The sequence below is a fragment of the Patiria miniata genome, unplaced genomic scaffold (assembly GCF_015706575.1).
Source record: "Patiria miniata isolate m_02_andy unplaced genomic scaffold, ASM1570657v1 HiC_scaffold_9, whole genome shotgun sequence".
NCBI classification, from domain to species: domain Eukaryota; kingdom Metazoa; phylum Echinodermata; class Asteroidea; order Valvatida; family Asterinidae; genus Patiria; species Patiria miniata.
In genome coordinates, this window is record NW_024037076.1 from 14,457,212 (window position 1) to 14,471,703 (window position 14,492).

General features: G+C 37.3%; 1 protein-coding gene across 2 annotated transcripts in view; it reads left to right on the forward strand.

The window, feature by feature from the left end:
• The first annotated feature begins 2,715 nt into the window (after nt 1-2,715).
• The window catches only part of LOC119720608 (adhesion G protein-coupled receptor E3-like), a 49,030-nt gene continuing 37,253 nt past the window's right edge, over nt 2,716-14,492 (forward strand). The window contains exons 1-4 of one of the 2 annotated variants that reach the window (XM_038190343.1): nt 2,716-3,166; nt 7,881-7,914; nt 12,739-12,844; nt 13,555-13,798. In XM_038190343.1, the coding sequence (XP_038046271.1) occupies nt 3,128-3,166; nt 7,881-7,914; nt 12,739-12,844; nt 13,555-13,798 (423 nt within the window). In that variant the 5' untranslated portion in view covers nt 2,716-3,127. The remainder of the gene's footprint in view (nt 3,167-7,880; nt 7,915-12,738; nt 12,845-13,554; nt 13,799-14,492) is intronic. The other variant, XM_038190344.1, reaches the window with a different exon arrangement.

Genomic DNA, 14,492 nt, shown 5'->3' on the forward strand with positions numbered 1-14,492 from the left:
ATACCATTCATATTGATGGTGCTAACGTCAATAATCCTCAGTTTATTGCCGACCACTTTAACAATTACTTCATAAATATCGGGAAAAACCTTTCTAGTGTAATTAATTCTAGTGGCCTGAACTTTACTGATTACTTATCAAATCCAAACTGTAACTCTATTTTTTTATCTCCTGTTACAGAAGAAGAAATAGTTGATATTGTAAGTAATTTGCCCAACAAAACAAGTGCCGGCTTTGATATAATTAGCAGTACATTGATTAAACAAGTGATTCTGGCAGTCTTCTGTCCTCTGACCTTCATTATCAACTTTTCTATTTCAACTGGTGTTGTGCCTGAGAAAATGAAGATTGCCAGAATCACTCCCATTTTTAAAAGTGGCAATCCCACAATGGCAAGTAATTATCGACCAATTTCAGTTCTTTCTTCATTTTAAGATTATACAATGTAGAACGTGTTGTTTATAAACGTACCATAGAATTCTTTGACAAACACTGTATAATTTCGGATAATCAATATGGATTTCGAGCACAACATTCCACTACACATGCTATTATCAAATTAATTGACAAAATAACAACTGGCTTAGATGCATCCCTTGCTACAATTGGTATCTTCCTGGACCTGTCCAAGGCCTTCGACACGGTTGATCATGACATCCTTTTATCTAAATTGGAATATTATGGAATTAGAGGAGTTGCCTTGGACTGGTTCAGGAGTTATCTTTCTAACCGTCAGTAATTTGTATCTATCAATGGAACCCAGTCTACTTATTGTGAAATATCTTGTGGAGTCGCACAGGGTTCTATCTTGGGTCCCCTTTTATTCTCTATATACATTAATGATTTTCATAAATCCTCAGATGTATTTTCTTTTATTCTTTTTGCTGATGACAGTAATTTATTCTATAGCCACAATGATGTAAATGTACTGTTTGATACGACTAATTATGAGTTGAAAAAAGTATCTGCCTGGATCAAAGCAAACAAGTTGTCTCTTAATATTAAAAAAAAACAACTATATGTTATTCAGTAATAGGAAGTACTGTCAGCCGTTTCCAATCCGTATTGATGATACTAATATTATAAAAACGGATTATTTAAAGTTCTTAGGTATGTATATTGATGACACTCTTTCTTGGAACAAACATATTAATCACATTTCTACTGTTATTTCTAGAAACATAGGTATTATATCCAAGCTAAAATGTACTTTTCCCCAGGATATCTTAATAATGTTGTATAATACCCTTATTGTACCTTATATTACATATGGAATACTTGCATGGGGCAATAGTGGTACTGGTCAAATTAATAGAATCCTCAAATTACAGAAAAAAGTATTACGTATCATTAACAACGTTGACTTTCATGAGCATAGTAATCCACTTTTTTATAATTGCAATACTCTAAAAGTTCATGACATTAATTCTCTTCAGCTGGGCTTCTTCATGCATCAACTTAACACTAACAGTTTACCCATTTCGATTTGTTCTATGTTTTCAAAAAATTATGATACACACCTTTATTTTACAAGACAGTTTAATGAATTTCATCGGTCTCATGCACGTACTGCAATCTCTAGGGCAACTGTAAAGCATGAGGGTCCCAAGCTGTGGAGCTCGGTTGATTTTTCCCTAAAAAATATCTCCAGTCTCTCGCTCTTTAAGCACAAATACAAAAATAAATTATTGGAAAACTATTGAAGTACTTAATTGTTTTTTTTTTTTTTCACGGGGTTGCAGCTGCATGTTATTCCAATATTCATGTCGGGTGTTATGTCCTTATGTGTTGTTTGTATGTAACTTGTATATTTTTGTATGATTGTAACTGGGGATCTCTACTTGACAAGCATTGCTTTTAAGGGATCCCCATTCACATATTTTGTATATATTTAACTCTGATTGTCTTTTTTATGTGGAAAATAAAGTGAATTGAATTGAAAAAAATTGAATTGAATTGAAGAAATGAGAAACATTTTCAGTTTTGATCATTCACACTTTAAAAGAAGTTCATGGTTTCCTATGTACATAACCAGTAACAAGTTTTCTGAGTACTAAATTGTTTCTAAAAATATTTCCATATTTCATTTGGAACGTGCACTGTTTCATAGTGCATGATTTTTTTAACTGACAAATTAATGTGGGTTTGAATGAGCTAAAGAGAGCAGCAAGATCACACCCTCAAAAGTGGGCTAGGTACCGGTATTCAACCTTGGGCAGTTGTATTTTGTGGATCTGTCAGGTTTGCCAAGGGCCAGAATGTGTCACACAAATGTAACCCATCATTTTTTCCATTGAATGATTAATTTCATCCAGTCTATGGCAACAAAATACTTATGGATGTATGCTATATCAACTTACAACCACCCCCCCCCCTTCTTGCTTCCCCCCCCCCCTTGTGACGCCCATGAGCCAGACGACCCCGGCAAGGTCAGTGGTTAAACATCTGCACCAGTAAGCAGGAGGTCATGGGTTTGAGTCCAACCGGGTGAATTTTTTATTACAATCACTGGGGGGGGGGGGGGGAGGCAACACTGAGTATGCATTGTTTATAAATTTATAAAAGTATGTCGGTGAAGGGTAAAACCCAATATTGAATCTCTACACTTGACAATTTGTCTGCCAAACACGCAATTTATCAGTATTCCCCTCACCATTGTTGTCATTGATTTACCTGTCAATCATCTTCACCTATGCAGTGATTATAAAATGGTCCTTGATGGAGATATTAATATGTATCAGTGAACCAAGCAGTCTGACCTTATTTCCATATGCCATCCATTATGCAGTGATTGCCTTGGCAACAGTTGCCACGGGGCAAGATGAACAACAACAAAAAAGCACACACAAAATGAAGCAAGTTTTCCTATTGGGCCTTAATAATTCAGATTCCATGCATGTGCAACACTGCCAGTTTCTGCTAAATAGTTTAATAGTCTTTGGTAAGCACTCCTACAAAGGCCGAGGCAGCGTTACCGACCAATGACAGACGTTTTTAATCACGTGATGGGAGAGGTAAAACACACTGCCTGATGACTTTGAATTCTGTGACGGCCTACACCCTTGCTGGCTTCAACTAGATCCAGTGAGCTTTCCAGCGAGGAAGGTTGTGGCTACCAAGCTGTTGCATGATGGCATCCTTTGGACAACTAGTGGGCCTTGTGCTGGTGAGTTGTAGTTCCAACTTTAACATCTTAGCCCTACCTGACTCTCCAATGCAGTATTTTGAAATAATATATTCATTGCATGGACCTTTAATGTCTGCAACAGTAAAACCTGGATGCGGTGCCTTGCCACTTCAACAAAAAAAACCAAAGATTCCAATAGCAAAATAATAATCCTACAAGCAAATGAGATCCCCTGCTATCATCTCATGATGCATCTTTAAACTTGCTCTGTTTTTATTTTCATCTTTGCTGATCAGCTTTGCACCTCAATGTACTCCTTACTAGATGTACATGTATGTGACTCCTCAAAATCCTTAACTGGGGGAAATAATCCTCAGGAGAGCAAAGGATCAAGACAGATTTGGGATGTGATCTTAAAAAAAGCCATAACATGGTGATAATATTACCGGAACATGAAGATTATTGCCTGTAAGTTTTGTGTTTCTTTGTGAGAGCCATTTCAGAAGTTCTTAATTCATTGCTGGCTTGGTAAGATTGTAAAAAAAAGAAAAACACAAAAAATACCAAAACAAACACAAATATCAAGATTTTCACCATGTGAAGGGTTTTTAATAGATTTGAATGTTACATGGAAGATTTGTGCTAACTCCAATGAAGAATATTTGAGTTTCAAGAAGGAGGTTCAGTGGGTATAGGCCTACATGTATATCAGATGTCTCATGTATGTCAGTGTGCAAAATCCATCACAAATCCTCATCAATCCATTCTAATTGCTCCACTCTCAATCCAAAGCTAGTCATACCAACTTTGAGAAGAGCATTCATTTGTTGTTGTTGATTATTTGTGCCTGCACATGTGGGGGAGATGGGGGTTAGTTAGGAAGGGAATCTTCATTTCTTTGATTTTCTGAATTAAATGTTCACCATTTAGAAATTTTGTAATTATCTTTTTGATGCATGCAAATTAAGCTGACAAGTTTTTGAGTATTTTAGACTTGTGTACTAAGATACAAAATAAGGCTAAATGGATGTGTTGTAGTCCTGAGTTTGGGGAGTACACTTACAAAATTCATATGGGTTGCCGCTAGTTGGAACATTTTGATCAGGGTAAGCTGGAACACCTTTGTGTTATAAACACAAATTAATATTGATTGATGTTTAGTCAAAAGGAAATCATTTCAATAAGTGCAAATTCACTGTGCAAGTATGGGATGCACTTAAAAATATTTGATGCATTAACATCTTGACAAAGGTTCCACATTTCTTATGCCCCAAGTATTTGAATGCTCAACACACTTGAGTTGTACAATTTTATCAGGGGAGGGTTGGGAAGAATCAGTCAATTTGAGAAAGTTTAGATCTGTTCCATAATCATGTGAAATTCAATTACTTAGGAAATAGATTTGATGTTTAAATTAATATGAAGTGACTACACAGCTACATGTAAAGATTGGCTGTCGTGGTGGTTCACAACCACTCAAGAATATACATAAAAAGTACATAAAGTTTACCTGTCTTAAACCAAATTCTGTTTGGGTGGACTTGAGGCATCATCATTAGATTTTTATTTTAGACATGCCAGAACGCCAGTCTCAAATAGGTTCTGACGTTTCTAATATGTTGTTCTTTTGTGTGCTCAACAGTTATTTTGCTTACTATGCTGCTCTTTTACAGTATGCAATCGCACTTAGAAGTTATCATTTGTCATCCCCATTGAATCAATATTCATAAATACCTCAGACAGTTGACACATTCCTATTGGTCGACAACCCATCACATGGCCAGATTTAAACGGTTGATAAAGACATGGCTTGCTGGTCTTAAACACTTTTCCAGTGTCTCATGAAATTTGGACTCCTATGAAATCCGGTACCTTTTGATGGACATTCACAATCATAACGTAGGCATGTGGTACTGCCAGTGAGTCAGTATTTCAGAGCCCTAAATTCACAATACACTGAAATAATATTGGACAAAATCGTTGGAAATTTTAAATTTTTGACTTGTTTTGACTTTGTGTACCAAAAAGTTTTGATTTTTTTTGACCGAAAAGTTATTTATGAAAGAGAATATATATGTGCTTGGCCGCTATTAAACACTATGTTCAGTTAAGACCAGTTTGAATTTGGATGCTGATAATTTGTTTTCGGTTTGGGTAATTCTCAGCATCCAGACTCCAATCGGTCTTAAACATAATGTTTAAAACCGGCCAAGCACACATTTATTCCTTTAAAACATGGGTTAATAGTTGATGCTTCATTTGAAACAAGTTGACTAGTTTGTTCATGCATTTGGCACATCAGCCAATTTTTTTTGTCCACAGGTTGAAACCTTGATAGCACATTTCTCTAATATCCAATCAAATTGAAACACCAGATCCTTAACCCAAACTTTCACAATGTGCTTACATTAACATGTATTGTATATGGGCAATTTCAAGCAAAAGTGGATATGACTGAAAGGTGAAACAAATTATGAAATCTTCATATTAACTAAAAGCATCACAACCTCAAATGTGATATCAAATAAAAGGGGACAAGACATTTTATTTGAATGGTGTGCCAGTGAGGTGGACTGCGGTATAACGTATTTGTTTGTGAAAAAAAAAATGGATTTTGGGGAAAAAATACGGATATCTCATTATATCTCATTAAAGGGAAGATACATTTGCAAACATCAAAAAATGAAATGATCTAATTATAACAAAATATCTTACTGGATGGTTAGGGAATGACATTCTAAAGCACCCTGTAAAATCGTGGCTCCTGGTGTGCTGACAATTTCAAGAAAATTTTTATTTTTCCAACGCTGGTCGGCCGACCAGCATTGGAGAAAACTGGCTTTTCTCAAAATCTGCTCGTTGTTTTACATAATTATTTTTTTTCCACATTTTATCACACACCTGTTAAGGGGTACAAGCCTGCTGGACTGATTCTCTGACCTTACACTTCCCCAAAGTTGACAAACTGCTCCATTTCATCTTATTTGGGGTCGGGGAATCAGACTCTAAGAACATGATGTTTTTCCTGGTTTTTCCAGCATCTTCAAGCATTTTCAGCATAACTCCCCCAAATCCATTTACTACTGAAAATTGCAGCAAGAGCAAATGTTGTACATTCCCTTTAAATACACTACATTAACCATGTCATGTTATACTTTAATGCCTACACTAGAGTTGTAACAATTTTGCTTTCACTGCAAATACATGTAGTTTGTTTCAGATTGGTCAGTATATAGGCTCTGAATGTAACATCCTTAATGATGCAACTGCCCATTTTGCTCTCCCATATGAGTTTTCCCTTAGATTATATTTTCCAATTTCTGGTTCGGGTGTGGCAATAGACTGATTGAATATACATGTATGTTGCACAAATCAAGCTCTTTTTGAGTGCTACTTGTGCAGGGTGAGAAAAAATGGCTCCCTTTGGATAAGTATTTGTCTCCCACAAAAACGGGAAAAGTTACCAGTTTTTTTCTTCAGCCAAAGTTTGGTCAGTACAAGCTTCACACTGATGTTCAGCCTGTATGCAAAGCATACAGGCCTTTCTTTGTGACTAACTACCAAAAAACACCACCAACATGTTTCCTAATATTTGTTAAGGGAAATAACCAGACGTATACTGGTAATAATACTGGTAATAATTTCCGCCTGTGCACAAAATACGTACAGAGCCAGCTTTGTTGGGGGTATTTGTTCACTATTCTGTAATATAGTGTGAATAATCATGGGATTTGAACAGCGCCCCCATTAAAAGTATATGTACCAGCCCCAGCCCCCCCCCCCCCCCAATTGATTTTCGGAGACCAAGTGTCCTGAGAAAAAAACCTGTCTACATTTCAAAAAATGTTGCTGATAAACCCCCCCTTGCTAAAATTCCTGGAACCAGCAATGGGCACCAAGATCTCCAGATTTTATCCACCTTTGATTTTTTTTTGGGGGGGGGTACCTCAAGGACTGGGTGTACAGCATTGTGCCAAACACCTTGTAGGAACTTCGCCAACGAATTACTTTTGAAATTGGGCACAAGTATGCATTGATTTGAATGACGGACATGTGGAGAATGAAAATGTGAACCTTATATGTTCCTCAGTTTCAGGTTAAGTAAATGTAATTGCATTTACTTGATGTCCTGTTCTGTAATTCCATTTATTTCCTTCATTGTCCGGAGGGGGTCCGCTCATTCGTCCGAAATCGCATCCCCCAACCAAATAAAGGCCAATAAGTCCGACGCCTCATGGGTCCGACGCCTCATAGGTCCGAAGCCTCGTGTGCTTCGTTTTTCCGACGTCGGACTGATGGGGCATTAGACTTATGAGGCGTGGAACCTATGAGGCAGAATAAATAAATTGTATGTCTCATAAGTCCAACGCCTAATAAGTCCGAAATTTCGGACTTATGGAGGCGTCGGATCTATGAGGCTTCGGACTTATGATACGGCCCCATCCTGAGGCCCATTGTTGCCATTATGTTGATAGCAAAGGGCTTATTCTAAACATTGTGTTGGTAGTGTTGTGGGGAAGTCTCAAAGAAAGGCTTGTATCCTTGGCATGCATGACTGAATATCAGTCAAACTTGTACTGACTGTGGTCAATACCCAGACCAAACGTTGGCTGAAGAGAAAACTGGTAACCTTTCCCGTTTTTGTGGGAGACAAACAGTTATCCAAAGGGACATTTTTTTACTCACCCTGTACTATGACAATATCACAATTGCTGTCAGTTGATTGAACTGTTTCCCTCCCTATTTATTGCAGGTATTTCATGGCATCCTTGCAGTATCTGCAAATGGTATGTACACCTTTAACAAACTCGAACATGCTATGTTTTTCTTACTTGCGCCAGATTTGTCATGGTTTGCCAATATTAGTATAAAACTTACATATACGTAGCAGTATGATGACAGAATGAAACTTTGAATAAAAGTGTAAAAAAAAAAGAGAGAAATGTTTGCGGACAAACGCAGCTACTTGTTTTTTTTCTAGTACGGTATGCGTATTGATATTACCCAATCACTTGACCATTTCTGAGAATTTTAATGGTTTAAAAATCTGTTAAACTTTTATGTGTGTAACAAACAAAATTGCATTTTGATAACATATCATGATGATGTACATATGATAAGGGCAACCTCGTCCCTAGTGCTCACTCTATATTTCCAACTTCGTTTCCAATAGTAAGCCCTGGATAGGAAACTTTTTTCCTGTATCCTGTTTCGATACCGCAATTGGCTAGTAATGGATTTATATCGTTTACTTGGTGTTGTTATTTCCAACATGCATTACTTATTTTCACAATCATTATAATTACATGTATTTTATAATGTCCACGACTTATTAAAAATACTCCGATCCTTTCCAATTTGCTCATATTAATATGAAATGTGATACTGCATATTGGCGGGATAACATTGTAACATTTTAATTTCGAAAACAATCATGTTTTTGTATCACGTCGCAACGAATGGATTCTGTGTTTACCCCCGACACCGCATACAACAACAAATGCTAATGTAACGCACAGGCAGGCACCAGACTATTCCTCAGTTGCATACGTGTTCAAAAATTATGCACATGCAAATGATCCAATACCAGGGTGAGAGAGCAGGTAGTGGTGGGCGTGTACTGCTCGACACCCTGGGGACGAGGTTGGTTGTAAGGGTGATTACATTGCCAAAACAATAACTCTGACTTTAACAAGTTTCAAGAATGTCTAGATTAATTAGTTTTTTTTTTAACTACTTATTCATGTGTAGCTATTTCAGCTTTATGCTGCTAAAAAGTCTTGATGAAAACAAAAGTGAAACATATATTAATTAATGTTTTTTGGAACAATGATGTCAGTAATATTCTTGGTATTTTCCAGTGGGAATGGCAGCTAATGGTACAGCATCGGAAATGACTAACAGTGTCAGCTAATGTGCATCTACATGTATAGAAATCAGTATCAATAAGTGATAGCACATGTATTATTAACATGTTAACATGAGGTTTTCATATGACAACCTATTAATTGATTTATCAACTCGTTGTTATAGAAGGGACATATTATGTGCATTAATTGCAACTTTTGTTCTTTGCCAATCTCTCTGAGTAACACTGGGTTTTGATATTATTAAACATTAAAATGTTCAACATGTAATTTTTTTATCCATACTACAGTCTATTGTTTGTTATCAGACAGAAGTCTGTCTCAAGTGAAAATGCAATTTTCTTTCAGGCCTGGCTGTTCTCTCAAAATCCATATATAACGTCCACTACATGTAGAGTGTACATTGTATATTTACCTATCGGCCTCATATTGTGTGGTACATATTTGCAAATCAAGAATGAGGCAAGGTAATGGCAAATAATCAATAGGGATATGAACTTCACTCTTTGCTGGCTCAGTTGGAAGATATTTCCTAAACTGTACTTCAGTGCAAAATTTCCAAATCTGACAAGCATTCATTACTTTACTCTCCTTCAATTTAGTTGTGTCAGCAAAAAAGGCCATAAATCCACATTAAACAGAACACTTTAACCAAAACTGAAAAACAGGAAAAGCGGTGCAAGCAATTGCGCCAGAAATATCCCAATAACGATGGATCGTGACAACACAATGGATGCTATCATGTATAATAAACCATCTTTATTGTAAAGCCTTAAACAGAACTAAAGCTTAGAGAAAAATGGTTTTATGAAGTATCTGAAAAGATAAAAGAATATTGGGCAAATAACTAAATAATCAAGAGCCCAATTCTTTCCTTTCGAACTCCCTCATTTCGTTAGTAATATGTTTGCAGCCAAAGATTTTTCCAGTATCTGTATGCTAATAAATCACCCAACACTTCCATGAAATGGTGTCGGAACATAGGGGTGTTGGGGACATAGATCATTCATCCTGATAACTATTACTTAAGTAGTTCAATGATATTTAAATGGATTCAGAGTCACTGTGGAATGATACACAAAGTGTTTTGATGTAGTACAGTAAATGGTATTAGAAACACTAAAGATGGTAATGCTTCCCTACACTGGATCTTTAAATCGTTCTGAGTAGTTCCTTGGCTGAGTACAGCACGGAAACAGTTATCTTCCATTCCAAGATATCTGTTCAGTTTATCATAATGTTCTTTTAAACAAATTGATTCAGATGTTGCAGACTATAAGATGGCCAGGCTGAGTTTACTTAAATATTCAAATTATACGACTTGAAAGGAATGATACGATGAAATGTAAAGGTGTAGTGCGAGAAAACAATTTACATGATTTTTAAACTAACACTGTCTACAAAACAAAATCATAAATGAAGATTTGAGCATGTCAAGAAAGTTAAATTTGAATCGAAGAGGAATGGTTATGCGTCATTACTAAATCCTTAATAAGTCTTAAAAATGACTTGTCGTAGTACATTAGGCCAATTCCCTGGTAAAAACATCCTTTTATAAACAAGGGCGGATCCGGGGGGGGGGGGGGGGGGGGCAAAGGGGGCCATGGCCCCCCCCCCCCTGGATCCGCCCTTGTTTATAAAAGGATGTTTTTACCAGGGAATTAGCCTAATTTGGTTAAAGTGGTCAGAAATTGCCTCAGATCGCACTACAGAGCATCTAGAATCCAAAAAATTTTCGGGGTCCTTAAGCGGGCCCCGAAGCCGTATTTTTTTTGACCCACTTTTTTGGGGGACCAAACATTTTTTTTGGCCCCCCAAAAATTGTGTTCTGGATCCGCCCTTGTTTATAAATACAAGATATGAAAAGCCAAGGAATTTCTGTGTCAACATTTATCTCTTTAGTTATTATCTCTTAACCTGCAGCACAGTGTAGCCTATGCAAATTTTGGTTTTCGCTGACTGTCGTGGATGCAAATTAACAGTTAGTTACAAGTAATTGTTATAAACTTAAAGTAAACCATACCATGAAACATTATCCAGCATAGTCTACATGTAGATTGGTCAAGTGGCAAATGACAAAATTCAGAGTCAAAACCAAAAGGTCATATTGTTACATGCTGAACTTGGCCCTACATGTACAGATGTTTTAAAAATAGAAATCAGGGTGACTCCCAGCTTCACGTCATAGCAGCCAACTAGTTTAAAAGTGTTTGCCACTGTGAAATCAAGAGCAGTTTTGATAGTTCATTAATTTGTTTGCAATTTAAACAAGGAGCTGGTAATCTTATTTTTTTGTGGTAATGAGAACAAACGCTATGGGCCCACAAAGAAACAAAATCCCTACAGTGTATTAAAGAGCACAATTTTACAGGTTATCAAAATTCAAGCACCAAATGTAAGTGACAATAATTATGTCATACACTCAACCAAAAAGAAAGTCCCCCTCTATACTTTTTTGCCTAGCTCAAAAACTACTGGGCACATCTTGCTCAAACTACAACTGATCAGTAGAGAAATTCCTTAGCAATCCAGCCATACTTTTGGTTGAGTGTATTACAAGGTACATGGGTAACAAGAACATAATACCGTCAATAAGCTGTAATTGCTCCCAGGAAAGGTGAGAACCAAAGAAAAAACATTAGTGGAGACACAAAAATTTCATCAAACCCCAGAAGCATTCAAAGTTTATCATTGTTAGAACTTCATAGAAGGAGCTTGAAATAGATGGGCCTCTGCCGTCACCAATTTTCTCGCTGATATTAAACAATTTCTCTGTTGAAATGGGCGGATTTCTGATTTATAAGATATCTGCCAGAAAAATTGCACAAAGAACAAATAACTAACATTCTGGTTCACTGACAACAAAGTAAGATAAAGATACTTTTAACCTTGTTTTTGGCACATTTCTATCAAAATCTTGTGTGTCTTGTGCCATGCCATTTAAAATCACTAGCGTTGCTAACTCAAATAACATGCTGGCACTCATGAGCAAAACTTGCCCAAAATACAGGTTATTATTGGAAAATCCTCAGCTCAAATCCACCAATCTTGGTACTATCCAAGCCGCAATAAACTATTTGAGGAGAAAACTTCACAGAAGACAGCAGAATGATTGTACATTTTTGTAAAAAAATGATGTTAAATTTCAGTGGCAAAATGTTGCCGTTTCTCCCTTCAGTGGTGGAATCAAGAATGACGCGATGCTAACCCACTGCGTGCTATCTCAGTGCTATTGCAATGTGAGAACTTTCCACCAATGACTGCTAGCCGTTTAGACATTTAGCGTGTGACGTGGTCGTGACCAACCACATTAGGGATCTTCTCAAAATCCTTGAGGTATCCATGCTTCCATAAACCCAATTAAACTGAAGTTTGACGTCTTTAGCAGGTATTGGGTTGAAGACACACATTCTGTGCCAAGTAGTCCTTGCAGTCAAAATCAATCAAGTGACTGTTTACAACCTGTTAGCATTCTCAACCCACATAAAGCAGGATGGACTGCCTTGGACTGCTTAAGTAACTTGATACAACAGTACAACTACAACTTCAGAAGCTTTTGAAGGTGTTGCCTGTCCTTATACATGTATACATGTTATGTGTACAGGTCTCGTGTCTATAATTAGCCACTCCACTTTGAGGTTATTGGTTCTGGCTACTGTTTCAGCTTGTGAGCTTTATTTCTTGTATTAACTTCAGATGTATTATTGTAATATTATTATTATCTTGTATTTATATTGACCTCAGATGAAGCAGAAATGAACCAAGTGATCTATGAAGAGACCTTAGAAACTGGTCTCTACCCTGGCAATGTGTTTCGCACCAAGGTGTATCTATACCCGGGGATCAAATGGTGAGTCAGATCTTTGTAATACATGGACTGAAATCAATATTAAAATCACTGAAATCAGTGTGATAGCACTGACATCGTAATCTGTGAACTCACCATTGATGTGTAATATGGTTGAAGTTGTTGTACCTATTATCCCAGAAATTAATATCCTAGATCAGGAAAACTGCGCTAACTTTGAGTCATTGCTATATTGCCCCCCACTGCTGTAAGCATAGGCGTAGCCAGGGGGGGGGGGGGGTATTTACCCCCCAATATTTTGTAAAGACTGCCTTTTTCCATTAAAATGCCCTTTTTTTCAACGGGCATACCCCCCAATAATTTGTAAAGAGTGCCCTTTTTGTTTAAGAAGTGCCCTTCTTTCTTTTTTTAACAAGTGCCCTTTTTGAAACAGAAGTGGTGCCCTTTTTTTGTGGCCTCTGCCGTTTTGGATGCCTTTTATAGAATTTTGCACATGTATCGCCCTGAAAAGCACCATTTATTGGCCGTTTGTGTGTATAATCATCGTTTTTTAACAGTTCCCCCCATTTTACGGAGGACATTTCACCATGGATGTGCAAGTGCCCTTTTCAAAAATGTTTACCCCCCCAATAAAAATGACCGTGCATACGCAACTGGCTGTAAGTGAAATTACAAAATAAGATTAGTTTAGATTTGTTGAGATATATGTACTACTGCATTCAGTGTTAATTTATTTTTGTGCATGTATTCAGGTTTCGCGTCAACTTACAAGACACCCCAGGCAACCCTGTCTTGAATCACACTGAAGTGGCCATATCAATACGGGTAAACATCAACCCTATGTATAGCTCCATCGGTACCATTGAACGCAACTGGCTTGATGCCTCTGGAGTTAGCCAGCTAGATCCACCAGAGAAGGCCATCTATGGGGAATTCCCATTCTATGCAGACTATGTGTTTGAATTCACCCTGCTGTGCAGTCTCAGCCATTATGAGGTATGGATCCAGTCAGTTATGTCAGTATGGGCTCTGTGCGCCAACAAAAGAGGGAGCTTTTTGAGCACTTTTGAGAGCCCTGTGGACAAGACACACCGCGTGCGCGCACTGTATTGTATTGTTTCGCATGCGAAGTACACACAACTTGATTATCCTGAATGTGCCAAAGCTAAGCCATGGATGAACAGGAACCAGTCTAGGTCTCCCCAAACTCTCCTTTTCTGGCCGTTGAAGCGGTACTTGTCCATGGAGCTCATTGGGACAGTAGCTGTTGAGGGTGCTATCCATGTGATAATATGGTCAGGCTACATGTATGCAAACATCCTTTAATGGTGCGCTAGTGGGTTACTTGCATTGATTGGCATCTTTAAGAACATTTTTTTTAGGATTATATTTGACCTTTCTTCAATTTCTTTGCGGAAAAGCCTTATTTTTTACTTCTGATTTGTTTTTTCATCTTCGTTCTTCTTGTTCCAACCCAAATCCCAAAGACTGTGTTCATTAATTTTCTTTGTGGCTTTTTGGACATTTAACATGTTCAGATCTGCAAAGATGGATGTCAGGTTGACGTCATCGTGTGTCATGTGACATCATCTTAAGGTGCAATTTTCAAAGTCCTATGTCTTCAGAACTACAAGTCCTATTGGGTTGAAACTTTGTATGTATATAGTCAGGGACGTGTTATTGATGAAAA